General features: G+C 46.3%; 1 protein-coding gene across 21 annotated transcripts in view; it reads left to right on the plus strand.

Annotated features, from left to right (window-relative positions):
- The first annotated feature begins 15 nt into the window (after positions 1-15).
- Positions 16-21,684, plus strand: part of Reps (RALBP1 associated Eps domain containing) — a 54,101-nt gene continuing 32,432 nt past the window's right edge. For 8 of the 21 annotated variants that reach the window (XM_077632391.1, XM_077632392.1, XM_077632396.1 and 5 more), the window contains exons 1-9: positions 193-317; positions 723-890; positions 7,702-7,825; positions 8,230-8,274; positions 9,350-9,450; positions 11,372-11,486; positions 11,656-11,841; positions 12,837-12,900; positions 17,632-17,786. In XM_077632391.1, coding sequence (XP_077488517.1) covers positions 306-317; positions 723-890; positions 7,702-7,825; positions 8,230-8,274; positions 9,350-9,450; positions 11,372-11,486; positions 11,656-11,841; positions 12,837-12,900; positions 17,632-17,786 — 970 coding nt within the window. In that variant the 5' untranslated portion in view covers positions 193-305. Of the gene's footprint in view, positions 318-668; positions 891-1,072; positions 1,269-7,701; positions 7,826-8,229; positions 8,275-9,349; positions 9,451-11,371; positions 11,487-11,655; positions 11,842-12,836; positions 12,901-17,631; positions 17,787-21,684 lie in introns of those variants that run through there. The other 13 variants (XM_077632393.1, XM_077632401.1, XM_077632400.1 and 10 more) reach the window with 7 other exon arrangements.

Raw genomic sequence — 21,684 nt, forward strand, 5'->3', positions numbered from 1 at the left:
ACCGGTCAGAAAATCAAGTGCATGATTGGCTCACCCTGGCGATTGTCGGCTCATCGCATCAGTTACTTTCAAATATGAGTGAAAAAAAAAATGTGGTAACTGACGTTTTGGCTTCGTCTATACTGTTTATGTTCGTTGTAAATTTGTTGTTCCTACGACAACTGCGACTAAAAACATACAAATGAATTTTACTACAGCGAATGTCGTCCGAAGTGGGCATGGTAGACGACGAAGGATGGGTTAGTCGCGCGATGCTCGTTTTACGTCGTGAAATTCGGAAGGAAGGCTAACTGGTGACGAACTCCATGGCAGGCGAGGTACGAATGTTCTTTTTGAGCCAGCCTCGTAGCCTGTAGTGCCTTGCGCCTCGCCGTAGCGCGCACAGGAGCTGAAATAGCCGGCAGAGACCGGATATCTAGGCCTACTATTTTTGTCATGCCATATGAGTGTTTGACTCGAAATCGCCTTCAGGAAGCGGTTCCCTTGTAGCGTTACGTGTATTGTTTCGGGGTCGCACCCTCGTGAATGAGGTGTCGGCACTGAAACGGGCAGCGGCGAGATGTAAGCAGAGAGTCTGGTCGTTTACCGTTCGAGACTTTTTTTTTATTTTCTCCTAGTCGAAAGTGACTGGTTACGATTAGTCGTATTCCCGTCTCTGTCCTTTTCAGTGGTGCTGACAGCGAGTCTTTAATCGCGTACTTGTGCCGTTAATAACACATTAGCTGTCAGCTGCGATGGAGAGCCCGGGGCTGAAACTGACCGACGCCGAGCAGCGCTATTTCGGCGAGCTGTTCTCGGCTTACGACGTTGACGGGCAAGAAAAAATCTCCGGTTCTAAAGCATCCGAACTACTACTGGCTACGCAGCTACCTACAGAAACACTGCAGCAGGTGAGTGTGCTTGCAATGCCCTTATTTCGTTTCTGTTAGGTTTGCCGTTGAAAATTCTTGTTTGGTCAATGACCCGCGCGTTCAGTTCGCCTTCGCCTAATCAGAGCGCGATCGCGACGTTATTTATCTCCTTCCGATACGTCCTGGAATACAGTCCACGCGGATGGAATATCAGCCGAGTGCGGCCGTTCTGCCGGTTCTGCCTAGTTCTCGCTGCACTGTAAGACTATACCCCGGATATTTTTCTCGCTACGCCAGCATTGACAGACGTCGACGGTGCGTCAAGTCTTCCATGTTTCGCGCTGACGTTCGCTTCCACTTGAGTTTCAGCCGGCCAAAAAGTTACGCACCGGTAACTGCGTTGCAGGCAAGGCCTTGGTGCGTATGTCGAGTGGAACCAGGCTGTCTTGTTTTTTTATTTTAGCCGTATTAATTTACGGTGGTTCGGTTCACCGGGAACCCGCAACACCGTCATTTGCATTTGCTTAGTTTTTATTTGCTGCTTGGATCTGCATTTCGCATCCTTGCTCAGTCGTAACGTGTCAGTGACCGGCGGCTCGGAGTTTTCAGTGTGCTGCTGTTAATGTGCTTAGGGTAGAAGGCAACAGTCACGTTACGTGGATCGTTAAACCGAAAGTACAACTGCAAGCTGGCTTCACTAGCAGATTGTCATGCAACACGTTACACAGCACTGATGACAGTTAATTCCCGTCTTACGTGTATCGAGTACAGGCACGGCTTTATTAAATATAACTATCCGTGTACATTGAAGTCTAAGGATTGCGAGCGGCAGTGAATGTTTTCGGTTGCTATTTTTTGAAACCCTGCCATAACAGTCACATTTGTGAAAGTGGATGTCTGTACATGGATGGAGAACCAGACTTGAGCTTTGCAAACTGGCAGCTTAGCAGACACCATGGCAAGCTTTTTTGTGTATCAGGCTATGTTAGAATATGTATCATTCACAGTGCTTTTAATTTGCTATTAAACAGCATAAATCTCACTCCATAGTAGTGGGGGAAGGTCCGTCTTTTCTGTCCTGCCTGCCCTTGAAGAGAGATAAGTCTTGTGAATCACTGTTTAGCTCCATGAAGCTCCTGTGGCTTAGAGGAAGAACTTGTTGTGTGGAAGAAAAAAAATTGAGCAGGAGATAAAGGAACGCCAGAAAAACATGCTCTAAAAGGCTTTAAAAAAAACTGGTTCATTTAGTCTCGTAATGAGGATGTTAAGTTGAAATTCGTTGTGGATGGCACCTCTTTGGGTGACTTGCTATGAAACAGGTGATTGTGAAACAACCATATATGATATATGAGACAGATACTGCGCCATTTCCTTTCCCCCAAAACCAATTATTATTATTATTATTATTAAACAACCATTGAAAAGCAGGTTCTCAGCCTGTCATCTAAAATACGAGCTGCAGATTGACCAGTGGAATTCGCCGCGAGAGGCTCCATATTTTGACACTGGAAATAGCGACAAAAAAGTATCATGGAAACAGTACATAGAAGCATTATCATAGAAGTATTAAAACATGATTAGATACTGGCAGAAGTCGGCCTTGCAGGCAACAAAAGCTCCATTAAATTGGTGGTGGTTGATTGAGGTGATGAATCATGTTTCCAACGAACCAGTTTGTATATCAGTGACTGTGATGAATACAGAAATAGATGTGCCCGGGAGAAATAGAATATAAAATAACTTGCAAGATAAAATTTTTTGCTGTTTCGTTTTGTATGGTTTGCCATTGGGGAGAGTTTTAACCATTGATTGCTTCAGATATTGTCGTAGTTCTTGTAACAGCCGGAAGGGCACAACAATATACAGAGAGGAATCAAACATGCGGCTATACTAGGAACTGAAAACTTCATGTAAGGTGAACATACCTTTATAGTATAAAACAAATTACATGGAAAAGAAACAAATTAAACTCAAGAACAATCCACATGGTGGGGATCACGTGAGTGGCTAGATGGTATGCTTCCTCATGTCTCCTGTTTTCTTTGTGTTGTCATGCCCTTGTGGCTGTAACAAAAAACTCTTGGCCCCTTTTTAACCTTCAGGTATTGAGTTTTGTATGGGAGTAAAATTCATCTACCCTGCCTGGTGCCATTGGCATGGGAATCATGCTCCCAGCAATATATTAAATCATAATATGCCAGTCTTTTGGCGTCAAACCTTTGGTGTATTTTTTTTTCTTTTCCTGTGTGGGACATCATCTCATTTATTTGTGCGTTATTTCTGTCTGAAGTTTCCAGCCCAGTGAATACATGGCAGGTGTATTCACCCAGCTGTGTACTGTAGCTCTAGTTTAGCCTTTTTGGGCTCTGAAGGTATGGGATAGCTAAGAAGAGAGCCTCCCTTGCAGTGAAAAAAAAAAGCATGTGAGCTACCGTTGTACCACAATGGTTCCTTGGACACAGTTGCCACATGAGTAAGAGAGTAAGGACAAAGTTTGTCATGTGCACGACTGTTTAGAAGCTTTTGACAAAGTGGCTGCTGTCACATGACTTGCTCACAGTGAAATGGAAGCCGTGAGCATGAGACAGGAACAAGGCAAGGACGAATTGTTGCCTGGTTATTATGGTCAATGGAGAATAGAATTTCTCAACAGTTAAGCAGCTGTGTGCTAGCTCTGACAAGGCAATTTACTTCTTATTTATGTATAAAACACAAGAGGAAAGAAAAACCCTGGCAGCGCCATCATTGCTTGCATGGACAACTTGCACAGCATTGTTGTCATATTGGCTTAATCAGCATTTCTAGATAATGCGAAACAGATAGTTTCTATCACAGTAACGCCATCAGAGTGTGCCCTTCAGGATTTTTATTATCTCAAAGGTGATGCCCCTAGGGTGTACGCACACTCTACTTAGGTGCCACTCACAAGTTGCACTCTTTATCATTTTCTGTGTCTGTTGCTTACACTTTTGGAAATGTTCCCATGTTAGTCTTCGAGCTGCTGACTATTTGGCGCGTCATCGTCGACAAATCGCCTTCCTTCAAATATGCTTCGAAAAAATAAGTTTACCTTTGAGCCAAGAGAGGAAATTGTATGGCGCATGGTTATAAGATTATGATGAGCTTTCTGTCTTGAGTGGCACGCTTTCATTTGTGCTACGTGCGAGTTGCAGATGGGAGCTTTTTTCCTTTTTCTGAAAAGGACAGCCACCTTTGGGAAGCATGATGTGGCAGTGGTTATCGATGGCTTCCCGTAATTTTGCTGAAAGGGAAGCACAGTGGGTTGCTCTTAACTGTGGCACACATACCCAGAAAAGTTACCCACTGCTGCCAGAAAGTTCGCTGGCATCACTTTGCCAGCCAGGTTTTGAACACCTGCCTTTTGTGGTGGTGATGGATTGAAGTGCTTCCGTTGTTTAGACTGCTTTGATTTTTGTTCATGATGATAATGCCTTCTCTCAGCCTGCATTATTAGATTGGCGGAAAAGTTTGTTTGGTTTTTGGGCCACATGGTCTACAGGTTATGGTTGTAGTACACCCTTTTCTTCCTTGTGGAAGGGGGACCAGCAACAACAGAGAAACCAAACACTTAGACCTTTTACTGCGTTAGCAGTGGGAGTTATCATCATCAGGATCAGCCTAGCTACGTCCACTGCAGGATAAAGGCATCTCTATCTGGCTCGTTTTGCTGTAAAACAGCGTCCCCCTTTGTTTTAGGCACGAATACAGGCATCTCTCATATTCCTCCACCTCCAATTGACCCTGTGCTGTGCCAGTTGCGGCTCTACTTTATTCTTGTAAGCTTCCTAATCTCACCCGCCCTCCCGACTCTGTGTCGTCTCCTGCTATGCCTGCCCTCTCTTGGAATCCACTCTGTTAACTTAAAAACGGGACAGTCAACGCCCCATACCCCGCATGTACTTCAGCTGATGTTTGCAGCCGTTTTTCTCGGGACCCACTGTGGTTACAGCAGGCACACTTGTATCACTGTGTCCAGCTGTCCATGCTCGTTTTGCTGAACTATTATTATTGTTTATTACAGATTTGTTTACTTTTGTTTTGTTTTTGTTGAACCATCCCAATTAGTTTTTCATCGGGCATGGGCAGTAAACATCCTGTGACACAAAATTCCATGCCGTAATTTTCGTAATTCTAGTTCAGTAGACTGTTTTTGTTTGTTCGGTACTAGACAAAAATAACGTTTCTAGCTCTTGTACTTCCTGAGAAAAGGGGTGAAGTGTAGCAAAAAATTGCTTTAAAATAATTGGCTTTGAAGTGAATGAAATGACTTCATTGCAAAACTGCATTCGACCATGCACGTTGATATGATTTCAATAACTACTAGCCAATGGTCGTCTACAAAAGCATTCTCTTGCTTATTTGCTGCCTTGCTTTCCGGACCTTTTTGTGATCAGCTGTGTAGCCTTTTTGACTAAGTAAAGTCGGTCAGCCTCTAACAGCCATTGCACTGCGTAGCGTACTGGTGCAACACCAAATGACAGGAAATGTCCACTTGGGCAGTGCCCTCATCGTTAAAATTTAAATGAACAGCATTCATCATGGGTGTTTTAAGCGTAACGACCAATGAGCTTATTATTTTCATACGCCCCCAAACTAGATTGTTGAGGACTCATCTGTGTTTTGTATCTTCCCATGTAGGCCTTTAGCTTGTCTGTGTGTTGTTAACAACAGCAAGAGTTTAGAAAAAATTTACAGACAATAACAGTAACGGGTCGTGTGAAGTTTGAGCGCAGCTCTTCACATGCCGCCTGCCACCGCTGGCAGGTGGCATATTACGCTGCTAGCCACCTTCCAGCTGTCCATCCCTTCACTTTTGCCGTGGCAGGTGGTGTTTCGCTCTGCTACTACCTGCCGCCTGCATTCTTTGACGCAATAACTTGCTCTAAATGGTTGCATTTGTTTTAAAAGCGAAAGCTTTTACTACTCCCCTCCGTAGCTTCTTCGCCATGTGCGCGAGTTTGACGTTGAACCGAGGAGAAACCACACGACAGCTATGACGTCACTCAGCCGCCGCCGAAACCGAGCGCTCGCCTCTGCCTAGTCACGTGATAACCATGACGTCACTCAACCGCAGCTGCGCCGGAGCCGTGCGTTAAGCAGACTTCGCTGCCTCTCAGCTGGTGCCAATGGATTCAAACAGCTCTCAACAGTTTAATGGCAGCAGTCGTCATGGATGATCCAGGCGAGACTCCTCATGAGCTGTCTGCGTCTCAGAGGTTGTGAAGACGACAGGCCAAATCCGATAATCCAGTGGATGTAGCTTGCCGAAAGGCTGCCACACAGAGACGATGAGAGTAACCGAAGCCAAAACTTTCAAATTAAGCCTGGTAAACCTTGGCTAAACGTCGGTTATTACCACCAAGCGAGTGTAGCCAAGCTTTACCAGGCTTAACTTTCAAGCTTTCACCTTGGTTACTTAGGTTTAGCCGGGTTAAGCCTTTGCCTAATTTTTTATTTAGCACATTCTCGCCTCTACACATTGATATAGGTCAGAAATAGTAACCAACACAACCACGCTTCCTCCGTGGCTATGTTGATGTTTGTTGGGAAGCAAAAGACGCATTCTTTGCTGAGAAAATTACATTTGAAAATGGAAGGACGCTTTTCTTCCGCCACTCGATTCAAGCGCATGATGTCAAGACCTAGAGGGACTCCATGATCACTATGAGATTTCACGCAAAAATCGATCTTGATGTCATCCTGGTTTGCTTGTGAAACTGGCTAGTTGTAGCGATACCTTTATTTCATTTTTTAAAATTTTCTGGCTCGTAAAAGCTTCGTTAGTAATAAGCAAGTAGTAACCGAGTATTAAGCAAGTAGTTAGTAATTGCATCCGTACAGCTACAAAGGAAAGCTCTACAGCTTCCACAGGAACATCGCAGTTAAAGAAAAAAATGTACTGGTACGAGGTTCAAACCTCTGACCTGGACGAACTTTTCTTAACTGCAAAGTTTCTGTGGAAACGGTAGAGCTTTCCTTTGTAGCCGTTTGGCTGAGCTTGGTTAATGCCAATGAGCAATTACTCTGTTATTACAAAATCTACTTGGCCTTGGGGGATTCCCCTTAACATTAGACCAAAAGCTCTGTTTTTTTTTTTTAAAGTAGCCCCTTCATCATTGGGACACAATAATGTGTCGTTGTAGGCCAATTATCCCGAGTGTCCATTTGGGCGTGGTTGCCGGCACTGTGTTTTGTGGTCGCCTGCATTTTTGCCAGCCTATGATGGAGTGAGTCCAGTACAAAGGCACCTAATTGCTAGTTTGAGCGTTGCACAAGTCATTTGTTTTCTTATTCTGAGAGCGCTTCACAGTTGGTGTCGCTTCCAACTCACTCCAAGTCATGGCACAAATTACTTTTTAGTTTGACATGCAGCAATCATTCCTTGCCTCCTTTTGTGTACCCTTGTGGATTACTGTACTTTTGGACCATTACAATTGTGTGTGAATGGCGAAATGGGTTTGATTTTAGCAGCATCAAGATAATTGCCATGTGATGGTTATGGCATGTTGGTCGGGGCATTAGGAGTGTGAACAGCAAGGCAGTCTGCTTACTGACTTGTGTTTGCAAAAGCAGATCGGAACGGGCAGTGGCATAGCTGACAAGCCGAGTTGTTGAACCATAATGGCTTGTTGTGCCAGTTCTAGCTCTGTAAATTTATCACTTTGCGTTGAAACGGGAAAGCAGTGTAATTGTGTCTGTGCAGGGCAAAAATACATAAACATTGCACGCATGCAGCAGGCTCTCATTTCCTTACCTTGTGGCCCTCTTCAAGTCACTGTTAGCAACCCAGGTCTTGTTGAGTAGCAGCTTGGGTGATCTCTGTGTGCAGATCACCGAGCTGTGTGGGGCCAAGCGCCTGGGCCACTTCGGGCGTCCCCAGTTCTACCTGGCCATGAAGCTGATAGCAGCCGCACAGGCGGGCCTTCCCCTCAAGATGGACACCTTCTCTTCGGGTGAGGACACAGTGGGGACGTGCATTCTTTCACTTGTTATTATGCCTGAACATAGTCTTCAAAAGGTTTCAAGCAGCATTCCTTAGAATACTCACCACTAGTAGTGCTAGGGTAAGTGCATTCTGTGGCAGTGATGCAGGGTTCAGTCTTGGAAGACTGTGTGTTCATAGTTTTTTGTTTGTCAAGGGAAAAAGTTTTACTTCAAGCAAAGGTGCTTTGTTTCCTTTTATTTTTTTGCCTGCGTTATCGTTATAAAGTATGTATTGAAAGCATTTCTTGTGCCATTTGCTAACGTGTTCAGAGGGCAAAGGAAGAAGAGAGTCATTGGCAGGATTCTTTGTGGCAGTTGGTTAATGCCTCTCACAGTTGCAGCTTGTACAGAAGTTATTACTTTTGTCTTCCAGGTGTAGAAGTTCCTCTCCCAAGGTTCCACAGGCCCAACGATCATGGTGAGTACTTTCCACTAATAGATTTTCTTTCTGTTTGTGGGATGTAGCCAGAAAGTAACTTTTTATGCACACGTCTGTTATCTATACAGCAGCATTGATTGCATTTTAGCCTAGCCACACCCTCTTTTATCAAAGGAAAACAAGAAAAATACTCTGTTTTTGTTGATTTCTGAGGCACTTCATTTGCATTGACCTTCAAAGTTTCAATGCCATCTGAATGCTGTTTTATCAAACTGTGCGGCAGAGTGGAGGGTTTCAGCGGTGATTTTATTTGAAAAAGCAAGCTGTATGCGCACAAGGAGCACGAAAAATAAGAATTCTTATCAACCGAATAAGGGGGAACAGTGTAGTCATTTTCTCAGTGAATAGGTGATTATGCAAGTTTTTCATGTCTTTATCAAGACAATGATTGAATTGTTCCACTTTATCAAGTTGACAAGAGCCTTTTTTTTTTGTACATATGTGCCTTCTTGGTAGAAAAGTGTGCTTGGCTTCTCAAATCAGTTGGTAGTCAGTACTAGTCTTCCACATTTCACCTCTTGCGCTGCATTTCCGGAATTCTGTTATTTGTTATGCTCATGCGGCTAGTCCCAACCTAACTTTTGAAAGGCTGCATGGCACATCTCCGCATGTAAGTTTTCAGCACGTTTGCTATGCCAAAGAAGTAGGTGCTTGCTTTTTCTGAGACTTGGTGCCGTGACTGTAATGTGTTTTCAATGGCCATATTGGCACTATACAGTGAGTGTGTCACAGGCGAGCTGCACTTAATTTGTTTTTAAGTTTTTTGCTCCTTGTTACTACCGCCAGTAAAGCATGGGCAATCGGGCTTTATTGGCATGCACTCGCAGGCATGTTTCTACGTGCCCCAGTCATCCCATGCTTTCCATACACACCTTCAGGAATGTTTTCTAATCTGTCTCATTAAGGAAATTTGTTGCACTATGGTGATAGCTATTGCCATTGCATTTACAAACGTTACGTGAGCATGCTGTTAATGTTTGCATGTTTCTTTACTGTGCCATGTTTTGATTATCTTGAGCGAAGTTTTCTTGATGTGAGCCACTTACTTTCCTAGCTGGCCACCCAACTCAGCTGCCCCCACCACCGTCGAAGAGTCACAACAAGGCGTCGAGGCAGCCCAGCTTGAAGGACCTCGAGCTGTCGCCACAACACCAGGTGCTTGTCCTCTACTTTATTGTTTGCTTGCTGATGCCCTCTGAGCACCAGGTGCAGTGCAACAACACCGTGTTAATTTAGACATTAGGAGGGCCAGAAGAACTGTGAAATAATACGGATGTCGAACTATAGAATGGCCTCCCAAAAATTGCCGTAAGTGGTCTACGTTGTAGTAAAATTTTGGTGAAAAATGTTTGCCAGATGTTTACCCTTGTGGTAATGTGAGTTTTAATGAGAGCTGGGATGGGGTGAAGTGCTGGTACTAGGCAGATCGATTGGTAACTGCGAATAGGGTGTGGACCAGCCGCGATGGCTCAGTTGTTAAGGCGCTCGTCTACTGAGCCGGAGTACCCAGGTTAGAAACAGACTGCGGCGGCCGTGTTTCGATGGAGGCGAAATTCAAAAGGCGCCTGTATGCTGTGGGATGTCAGTGCATGTTAAAGATCCCTAGGTGTCCCCAGGTGGTCGAAATTATTCTGGAACCCTACCCCACCTCTTTCTTCCTTTCTTCTTTCACTTCCTCCTTTATTCCTTCCCTTATAGTGGGTGGAGTGAGGCAGTTACTGGGTCATTTCCTTTCCTCAAAAATCAATTTTCATTTTTATAAGTTGTGGGGTGCGTGGTCCCTCCTGCTACACATAACATGGGTGTGTCAGAAAAACAAGGATCTAGCTGCAATAAACAAAAACCCGAGTGCGGAACAGTGGGAGGCGATGCTCTCCAGCGAGGACCCGGCCGTCCAGCGCGGATTGGTGCGGAGAGCCTACCTGGCGGCATACCTCAGTGGAGCCCTGGACCAGGTGCCCCAACCCTGTTAAGACGGGCTGCAATAACTCATCGGAAGATGAAGAAGACAGCCCGCGACCGCTAATAACACATTTTAATATCAAATATAAAGTTTTTCCTCCTCCTCCTGCTACCCCCCCTCCACTATGCACTACTCCCCTTAGTAACTTATTCTAGGGAGGGTTGGTTATATGTGAGTTTAAAACTGGGTGGTGGTTGCTGTATGGCAGCAATGCCATTTTGCTGTTCTATCAATTGCTTTACTGTGTGCACACTCTTGCGGATGTCAAAGCAGATGTGTTTCATAAAGTATCTCCGTGACCTCTGTCATGGTGTGACGCGGTGGTGTGCAGCTTCTTCACTTGTGGTGTTGCTTGGGAAGAGGCTTCATCACATATACATCAAACAGGACGTGATGAGCATATTTTCAGGGCATAAAAGAATGGAAGCACCATATGGATTGTACTGAGGGAAATGCGTTGGTGCTGGATTAGTGAGGCACCTTTTAAGAGGAAAATGAAATGACCAGTGATACTTCAATCAGCGTCCGAAACTGTGTGCAGCTAGGGTCAGGTGGCTCTCTGCTGTGCTCTAATGTTTTACATCACTGTTCATCATCTGCTACGAACACAGTGGACGTGCCGCGGTTTAGGGAGTACACGTGATTCATGGTGGTTTTGTGTGCTATCTTGTGATGCCATAGCCCACAGGAGCCAAAACTCAAACTTTGGCAAAGAACAGTTCTGTAATTATTTAAAGCACACTGGGGCATACCTTCTCAAGCCCTGTCATTCCTAAGGCTCTGCATGCCATTATCAGGAAACAGAGGGAACAACCTCAAAAACTTGGTGTTCCTGCTCCTTAAGTTATGTCCTCACCTGAAGACGGAGATAAGGTGTCTAATTTGGGTGGTAACTTCTAATAAGCAGTCAGTGAGAAACTTGCATAATTTGAATCTTCCCCACAACTTACCAGACTAGAAGTACTAACGAGACTGTGGTGCACGTTCTAAGCTACATTTCGCTTTAGGTTTGTGGAAGATTGAGTTGAATTTCGTTTTGAACTTCTAATGAGCAATCACGGATTTTTCTTGTTGGTATGATGACGCTATGAATTCCCACCACACTCAATGCAGCCATATAGCCAGGGCCCAGCCGGCTACCCCCAGGTGCCCCCGAGGGAGTCGCGGGACTCATCCCCCGATGTGCACACGAGCTCCGACAAGACTTGGACCAAGTTCAACCAGACAGGCGAGTCTCTTGTATCTTCTGAGGTGGGCAGCAGTTCTCGCACAAGTCGATGTTGTAGGGGCTCACAAAAGCTGCAATTTGTCTCATTAAAAAGTGCAGTGCATCTAGAAACTGGTGCTATCTTGTTCGTTCTGATCAGGTTGTGAATGCAGAGTTTTGAACTGCACAGGCGATGGGCAGCTGAATTGGAGCCACTTTGAGGAGCACCGGCAGCTGCTGGGCAACGAGGAGGACAGCAGTGACCGGCACTCGAGCGATGAGGAGCACGACATATGGAGCATTGCTTCGGACCAGCGCGACTACTACACCAACCAGTTCCAGAGCATGCAGCCCGACCTGCGTGGAAAGATCACTGGTACCCTCTCTCTTTCCTTCTTCCTTTCCCCTCAGAACGTTAATAAATGCACAGTTGTGTAAAGCATATGCAGTAACCAACCGATTTTTCGAACTCTAATAATTTGGACTTGCGCGACATTTTGGACTTCACTGAGGAACAGTCGCACACCTCATAGGAACGTGTACATTTTCACGACTGATACTGTGGACTTTGTAGAGTCTAAATGTTCAATTGTTCAGACTAAAGTAGACGCCAACAATTCTGTGGAGATCATTTTTCAACCAAATGTTTGTTATTTCGACCTAATACAGACGCGAGCGGGAACCGCTGTCATAACCGACTTGTTCGTCGCCGTCGTGAAAGGCGCCATCTTGGATTCAAACTGAATCTGCGGGCGCTCACTGAGGGAATTCGAGATAATGGGACCTCTTTGTTACCATCGAGATGGCCTACAATAGAGCGAGTAATTCCATTGAAAACGGTACAACGGAATAGCGGGACAGCTGCAGCGCCCGCCACAGCTTGGACAATGCCACCCGTGGTGCAGGGCAGCAAACGCGGTAGAAGGGGGAGGGGGAGTGCATCCAGAGGCACTTTCTTCCTCTCACGTCTTCCCGTGGGTTACCTCTCGGTCTTCGCGAGCATCATTGCCCCATGCAAACTGACTGTTCTTTCTTCGCGCGGCGAGTGCATTTGTTCGCAGCATGACTTGCGGCCGCATCGCACTGTCTGGTATTGTGACGTGAGAGGGTGCAGAGATGATTAAAGCATGACTATGGCTCAGATACAGTCTGATATCTCTTCTAGATGGAACATGGGGAGTGGTGGTTTTCTTAATTTTGAAAGCCGGTTTTTCGCAGAAAAGTTTTTTTTTTTTTTTAAGTTACAGATTTTTCGGACTGTTAATTATTCTGACCATTTTTCGGTTCCCGCCGAGTCCAAAAAATCTATTGTTGACTGTAGCACACACTGGTCAAGTCTGTTGACCTCTTTCTTGCATTCTTTATCTTCAGGTGCTGTTGCCAAGGAGTTCTTTGAGAAGTCGAAGCTCCCTGTTCACGAGCTGTCGAAAATATGGTATGTCGGTTCTACAAGTGTTTCTAGACTTTTTCAAGGGTAGCAGGGTGTGTGTACGCCTGGGTGCATAATTGAATGAAACACTACTGAAAACTAAAGTACAAGCATGGCATGTGATTATTCTGTGGCTTTGATTTCTCTTTGGGACAATCTGAGTTAAAGGCTTAATTTTACCAGACACAAAATTGCATAACAATAATACAGTTCCCCAAGTGCTTTTCCCTGGCAATTGATTGTGTAGCAGAGTGGGCCAGAGTGGGCGTCACTGGCTGTGCAAAGTTTGTGCCCTGATTTTTAAACAGTATACACGCAGGGTTAAGAAAGCACAGGTGAAATCTTGCTGCTGAGATATTCACTTGACGCGACTAAAATTTTGCTCAAGCGGAAGCTTTGTTGTTTTGAAATAGTACCAGAATATTAACAGATTGGACTGGGTAGCTCATGAACGTTTATTTCCAAAAACCTGCCAGCTTTGGTCTCCCGCCATTTCGAAGTCAGCGCCATGGTTCAATTTTTGTTGTACTCTGGAAATCTCAGACAATGGATGTATTAGCGTAATAAACGCTGCACTGGCTATCAAAATGCTTTTTTTTTTTTTTCATGGCTTTAATAAAAGCACCCTTGGTTTTGTCCTGCAAGAGTGCATACTGAGGAGACCGCTCTTTTTGGGAGCATTTCAGCGTGGGCGAGCATTGGATGAGGCATGCGTGCGGTCACATCATTTTGCATTAAATAATGATCATATCCATCTCGAAATCAATGCTTAGACTACATGCCAGAAATGTGGTTGCTCAGATTCTTCAAAAACTTTTTTGTGGCGCGCATTGCAAACATACTGGCGACGTATAATTCTGTTGAGACTCCACTTGGAACTACTGTCATTCTGCCATTTATGTAGCAGTGCCTGTACTAGTTGCACCAGGAAGAAAAAAAAACCATAACGCCCACTGGTACGCTAGGCAGTAGTGGATTGTTGCGCGCTGCTTGATTGGTTTTGCTCGGCCTAACGTGCTTCGCTCTGAAACTGCAGTGAAAGCGCTTTGGAACTAGCCATAGCATAAAATGCCTTAACGTTGTAGCCTGTTTCAGTCGACACAGTAACTTCACACTGAAATCAACGCTCAAATGATTTTCTTTGTCTTCAGCAGCAAAGTGAGCGAAAAAGCGGAAGAGCCAAGAATTGTCTCGCATTTAATGGCGGTGGTTCGTAAGCATGGTGCCTAAGCCCCCGAGCCATCGGCAAAACCATCGCAGGCAGTCGTGCACCGGATCGCATCTTTGTGTACACTTGTCTGCGAATTAATTCCGATTCCACAGGGAGTGCCAGCAGCGCTATTCAAAGGGAAAACTGACTTCAGCAAACATATCTGGATGCGCAAAGAAAAAGGAAGAAAAAGATCGGCTGCTTACTTGGAAAAAAATTTATTGAAGGGGAGCCTTTCTCTGAAAATTGTTAATTATGGGTTGAAATACTTGCATTGCCTTGTACGGTGGTTTGCTGACAGGGAATTGGATACACTTTGTTGTGGCAGAAATCTCACCGTAGCAGTGTTCGTTGTGGCGGGTTTTGACTGTATTTGGAACTTTTTTGTAATACTGGCACCATGGCCTTGTACCACTTGCCACATCTGTTACAGGCCGCAAGTCCCAAAGAGAAAGCATTGTGCTGACACAGTTTTTTGGGTGTGGGTCACTGAGTCCTTTACGGTGTCGCACATTTGCATCAAGTGGCGGGAACATTTTTAATAGCAATTTTCTCGCCAGTGAATGCATCTTCTGTTGCCGGACACACGTCACCATACCCAGAAAGAGAGGCAGATGCTTATACCCCTGTCACGTGGGCACATTTAGTGTCAGTTTCAACGAGTGACATTTGCCTGAAATGTCATTCGTGCAGTGTCACACGATGAGCTTTAGTGACATTCACTGCAGAATGCACTTTCCCGTAGTGAGTGGCGAACTCACTCCACTTCGTCCGGCAAGGCAAGTGTGTATTCTTAATAACAGCAATTCTTTGGCATTAAAAAATTTGTTTTGAGGATTAAAAGGTCCTAGAATCTCCTTCTTATATTTTTGATTGCGCCTTTTAATGAGCTTGTTTTAAATCATCAGCAACTAAAAATAATGCGCTCACTTGAACAGCTACTCTCGCTCTGCAAGTGACGACAACCCCCCTTCCGCGATAGGCCTAATAAGTCTGCAGGGTTCGTGTGTGCAATTACGACGATTGTGGAGTGCGAATTCATAAGTTTTAGCAAATGTAAATGGACAAAGTGTAGCTTTGACAGAAGTGACCTGAAATTGACTATTGCTTGCTGTGTTTACACGAATGTAAGTCGACCCCTCCACATCGCATTTCAGAAAAAAAAAATGTAGGTCGTTAAAATTTGGCCTTCAATAGAACATGATAGCATTATCCGGCAGCCGCCGCTTATCGTCAGCCGCTATCGGCTGCCGTGCATGGGCGTGCCCATGAGCACATTCCAAAACGATAAATGTATTGATCACTGCACTACTCGTCCACACTTGCGCCATCGTCCTCACTAGCGCTGCTGTCGTGATCGCTGCTGTGGTCCCACAGCACGTCATTCTGACGTCGCCGTGCAGCGAAATCTTGCACTTCGCAAACAGCCACATCACGACATCGCATGGAACAGCTGAAAATTTTCTCCCTGCAGCTGCCACACATGTATCACCCGTTGCGAACGTCGAACTTGCGGCCCGGCGCGCAGTTGTTAGTTTCTTCCGTCGTAAAGAATGACAGCCATCTTGAATGTAGCCGTGAACGAGCTCCAGTTTCTTACCGGACCCGGGGCACAAATGACTGACGAAGCACTGCACTAAAACTCGTGAAACGCGGCCTACAGTAGTCAAACATGTCAGAGCAAAAAAGAAACTACGCATGAGCGGCGTCGGCTCTTCCATTGGCTGCTGACACTCCCCGGTGCCACTGCCGTCCCGAGTGGTGGTACCGCCGCGATTGAAGCAGCGTCTCTTCCATCTACTATTGATGCTCCCTTGAGCACCGAGTGCGCAGTTGAAAGTAAAAAGAAAGAGTAGAAAGTGAATGCTTTATCGGGCCACCGCCGCTTGTCAGTAGCCACAATCAGCAGCGACGTGTGGGTAGTGGAGGGGTGCCGGCTTGCTGCTTATTGACAGCCACCATCGGTCGCCGCATGCCGGTTCTGCGCATTGACATAGCAGCTGCTCAAGGCCAGCACCAAGAGTGATGCGACGGAGCTGCCCAGCAGAAATGCAGCCACATGATAGCATGCCTGATATCTCATTTGTCTCACCTTTATTTAGGGTGTCATGATTTGGTATCGATTGTAAGTCGCCCCACCTCGGATTTTTCAAATTTAAAAAAATGGGTCAACTTACAATCATGTAAATACAGTATGTTACAGGACGCATATGCACTGAACGGGAAGCACCGGCGGGGCCCAAACTGCCGCCCAGTGCTTCAGGCAGCTAGCAGCAGTCGTCACCGTTGCTTGTGGATAACAAATAAGGCTGTTTCACTTTAAGCAAATGGTCATCGAGCATGCTTCTGGACAAAATGATTCAAAATGGAGTATTCGTCTCATTGGAGAAAGCAGGGACGATTAGCAAGAGGCGCCAGGCCTATGTGATGTCAGCAACCCAGCTACCTAGGCGCACGGTTGCATTGGCGCTTCCTGTGTAAACAAGCAAAGGTACAATTGATACAAAAATGAGATTATCTAACATAACTAATGCGCAGCTTGCATTTTATGTCATGCAAACGAGCACTAGCAGTTAGTACACAGCGATGTAAACAAGAGTACTGGAGTGCAGTCGTTCTCATCGGTGCATCCCTGGCGAAATTTCGCGCTTATGTTCAGTGGTGCACTATGATCTTCAAGCACTAATTTAGCATGTACACAAAATATTTGCTAAAAAAGAAGCAGAAAAAACCTAGCAACACATATGAAAGTCAACATCCTCAGAACCGAAGCAGTTCGGCGTTGCTGCGGATAGGACGAGCAATGGCGACGGCTGTTGGTCATTGCGGGTAATGCGGGCTGTGTTCAAGTTTCGGAGGCATCCCAAAATCTCTAATGTCTTCGCGGAGCTCCATTGACCGGAATGTGTCTCAACCGAATACTGATAAAAAATTCGTTTAACAGCACAAGGCGGCAGTCATGTCGAAAGACATTCAGTTAGAGGGCATTTTAAACGCTGTGTAGCAGGGATATTACTTGTCTCGGATCGAGATGCTGTTTATAGTTAACAAAAGTGAAAACTAACTCAGAGTAATTAGATTTGCAATAAAATTGTATTTTCTGGGTATTTATGCGAAAGCAAATTAATTTCTCAAAGGTGGTGCAACAGCCATCGCCACTGCTATCATTTCCAAATGACACTTCCTTTTGCCATGTGACGGTGCGCTCCTAAAGTGTCATTCGTTCAAGGGAAGTGCACTTCGTGAAAGTATCACTAAACTTGGCTGTGTGACAGTTTCACTGATGGCGAACTCTCGGATTCGTCATGATTGCATTCACACTGCAAGTATGTTCCCACCGAGTACATATTAACGAGGTTGCGTGGTATCACACCCCTCATAAACCTCTGGCATTACCTTGTAGTGACCGTTAGTACTTTGCAGGAAGGGCAGTTTATCCGTAATGTTTGATATAGGTATATTGAACTGTGTGTGCCCAGAGGTTGTTTTGCATGGCTCATGCGTCTCTTGTCTTTGCGATGGCGTAGGCAACTGTCGGACGTGGACAAAGATGGTGCCCTGAGCATTGAGGAGTTCTGCACCGCCATGCACCTGGTGGTGCTGCGCCGCAACAGCATCGAGCTACCAGATACCCTGCCACCCTGCCTGGTGCCCCGGCTAGCCCCTCCCAAGGGTCCCGACGGTGAGAAGCGGCGTTTGCCCCTTCCTGCGCTCTTCGTCTCACTGCATGTTTTTTCCAAATCGGAGATGAACGGCACTTCGCCACTTGTGTCTGTTTGTCACCGCCACCAGTGCAATCAATGAAAGCATAATTGCCATTACGTGTGTTTACATAAATTGTGTATTGATGGAAATTGACACTGTTTAAGCAGTGAAACTGCCCTGTTTATGGTGCAGTTGTTTTTGAGATGGATGGAGAGATTAACCTTGGCTGTAGGTGTTCAAGGTAGCTTGAGGTTCATTGCTCGCGTAATGAACCCACTTGCATAATGAACTTTTTTTTTGTAGGGGGGGTTCTTCAGTTTTCGTGCGTCCCCCACCCATATTGCCACTTGTTTGTTTATCTTTTAAATAACTCCTGAAAGAGGGGTAAAGGAAAGAAAATAGGGGCACGCGCACGTGTGCGTGTGCACAGCGCCATGGAGCACAGGGTAGACCTTGGCAGCGCGCCAAGGTGCTGCCCACTGGGGATGATATCACCACATGTTTATCTTTTGAGGGGAGCTCCTCCCAGAGTGGTGCGGGAGAGTGGGCGCGTTGCTCTCCGCGAACTTGACAGAGCCAAGACGTGTGCTGTAAGCTAAGGCTGAAACATTCCCATTACACACTCATCAACATCCTGTGTGTTTTTTTAACCTCGCATGAAAAACGCGTGCCTGACCTTCAGGGCTGGTGTTCAGCACGTTCGCGTTATCTCGCCACACCACAATTGGCCAGTGCTGCGGGCTGCCACAAAATTGCCGGATCAGGATCACATCAAAGTGAGCGATGTTAAACACCAGCAGCACAGCACGAACACATCTGACCACGTGCGTTTGTTGTTGACGGACGGATGTACCAGACGGAGGTATAATATGAAGTCTCGACTTTTCTTTTCCCACGTAATGAACCCACCCCCCAAACTGATGTCACCTTTTCTGGAAAAAAAGTGGGTTCATTACGCAAGTTTATATGGTATGTTTAACAGAATAGAAGTACAGTCGAGCCCACTTATAATGATACCGGTTGTTACATTATATCGGCTATAACAACGAACAGCCGTGGCAGCGTCAAATTTACCATGTATCCAGTAGTAAAAAGCCGTTTACTACAGTGACGGGTTGCCACATTAACGGTTATAACAATTAAAACCGGCTACTATGACCCAGCTTCAAAATAAAAAAACCCGTGATTCACACGAAAATGCAAGCGTCCGCGAGCATGCCAACCGCATTTCGCTCTGCACGGTACCCTTCCACCCCTCAAGACGAGTGGACTGCACCCATGATAGAAAGAGAGGAGAGCACTCCGTTTCTCTACCCTTTCCTCCCCTCCGTGCTCTGCATGGTCGCGTCCGTGCTTGGTGGACCGACCGCATAAAGAAAGGGATCCCGAGCAATGGTCTCTTTGTGTGGCGTAAGTGGCGGCAGTGTGCAGACGTGTGTTGCAGTGTTTATATGCATCGTGAGTGCCTGTGGCTTGGGTGCAGTGCCTGTGCTGTACTGCTTTCTCGTCAAGGCTTCGTTCAGGATCGCACGACTGCCGCAGGTGATGCTTGCGTAGTTCCGACCAATGAAGGGATGCTGGAACTGTGGTCTGCGCTCTGCGACGACACGTTGGGACTGGACGAGTTTCTGCATGCAGGTGATAAAGTGGAAATGTCTGAGAACCTCACTGACGAGGCAATCGTGGCAAATGTGCGAGCGGCGGACAACAACAGCGATGACGACGCCGATGATGACACTGCAGATCAGTCTCTCCAAGTGGTGTCGTCACAGGAGGCCCTGCAGATGATTCAGTCCCGCTGGGACTTCGTTTTTTTCAAGGGCCTTCCACTTCAGCATGTCGAGCAATTAGATGCTGCTCTCGAGACAAATGCTAGTGAGCTTTCTGTGAAGCAAGCGAAGCTCACGCACTATGGTTTTTCTCTTAACTAGTGGACAACTTTTTTTCTGCTTGATTAAAATGTGAACCTTATCGTAACTGTAGTTTTTGGCAAACCCGGTTATAACAATTATTGGTTATAACAATGACATTTTCTTGGCACTTGAGTATTGTTATAAGTGGACTCGACTGTAATGGGGATGAAAGAGGTGCATTGGCAAAAGGCTGCAGTGTATTTCATTAATGTTTCTAGCTTCTCATCACAAACAGCAATGTGAAGTATGTGGGCAGACGGATTACAATGGAACCCCGTTCATACGTTTTTTCACCGGACCGCGAAAAAAAAACATAACAGCCGGGAAAACGCAACAATGAGGAAAGGTCCGAAAATTAATGAAAGCAGTGCAGCTTTGCCTTGAAACAATTTATTTCGACATCAAGTGAGCTTAGGTCTTTAAAAAATCGAGAATGGTCGATTGCCGTTTTTTCCGCTCGCTGGAAAACACCACGCGTTTCTCGATGGCCTGGAAAGCCGCATTGCTCTCAGCGTCGCTTTGAGGTGCGACGTACCTGCGGAGGAGGTCCAGAGCCGCGACGGCTTCTTCAAGGCTCGGGTCCGCCAACTCCCCGGAATCATGCGGCTCGTGCTCCTCGTCGTCATCACAGTCTGAGGCTTCACTCGCGACCGAGTCTGCAATGATCTCGGCGATACTCTGACACTCGGACGTCACGACAGCAGCATCCACGGCGACGTAGTCGTCATACGTGACTCCCGTGGCACCCAGAGCATTCAAAGCTTCACTCAGCTCTTGATCATGAGAGGCTGCTTTCGTCTCTTCAGCTTCCGTGGCAGTTTCCTCTCCGCCGTCCATGCGAAAGCCACACCGCGCGAAGCAGTGCTGTGCAGTTGACGCGCTCACTGCAGTCCACGCTGAAGCGACGTAGTGCATAGCGTCCAGTATTGAAACGATCGTAGGCTGCTGTCCGCGATCAATACGCGCCAGACAGCGCTTTACTATGGACTTCCTGTACGAGTGCTTTAAGTTCTTTATGACGCCGGCATCCAACGGCTGCAAGTGGCTTGTAGTGTTTGCAGGAAAAAAAACAAGCTTAACGTTCCGAAGAAACGACGGGTCTCTCGGGTGGGCAGCACAATTGTCCAGAAAAAGGACAACACTCCTGCACTGGGAGCCCATCTTGTTGTCGAAGTAACGAAGAAATTCTTCGAACAAAGAACCCGTCATCCATGCACGACTGTTGCTTCTATAGCGACATGGCAGCAGGCAAATGTTCTTTAAGCACCGTGGGTTTCGGTATTTTCTGATTACCCATGGCTTCAGCTTGTCCGAGCCATCTATGTTGCAGCAAAGGAGCACCGTCAATCGTCCTTTGCTGCATTTGCCTCCGTGGCATGCTTCGCCCTTCAGGCTTAACGACTTGGATGGCTGTACCCGAAAGAAAAGACCCGTTTCGTCGGCATTGTAAATGTCACGAGTCTCATACCCCTCAATTATGGCAGATAGTGTGGCCTTCCAATCATCGACTGTTTCCAAGTTTACACTTGCTGCTTCCCCGGATACAGTCTCATACGCGATGCCGTGCCTCTTCCAGAAACGGTCGATCCAGCCATTTGATGCCGCAAAGTCACTGATGCCCAGTCGGTCGGCTATTTCCATCGCCTTCTCGCGCAAAATGCTGCCGTCGAAGTTAACACCGGCAGCGCGAGCTTGTTTAAACCAAGTAAGAAGCGACTCGTCGAGGTTTCCATACTTGGCGCCACGAGCCTGCTTAGCTTTCGGGCCGAAGAGCGCGGCATTCCCTTGTATCTCGGCACGCTTCTAGACGATGCTGTTAAGCGTCGAGGGTGGCAGACCAAGATCCTTGGCGATGTCGACTCTTTTCCGCGCTGGCTGCCTGTTGACTGCGTTGAGAACATCCAGCTTTTCCTCGAGGGAAAGCGCCTTGCGCTTGTGCGACGCCATCAAAGGACGACAAAT

This window comes from Amblyomma americanum, chromosome 7, assembly GCF_052857255.1.
Source record: "Amblyomma americanum isolate KBUSLIRL-KWMA chromosome 7, ASM5285725v1, whole genome shotgun sequence".
Lineage (NCBI taxonomy): Eukaryota > Metazoa > Arthropoda > Arachnida > Ixodida > Ixodidae > Amblyomma > Amblyomma americanum.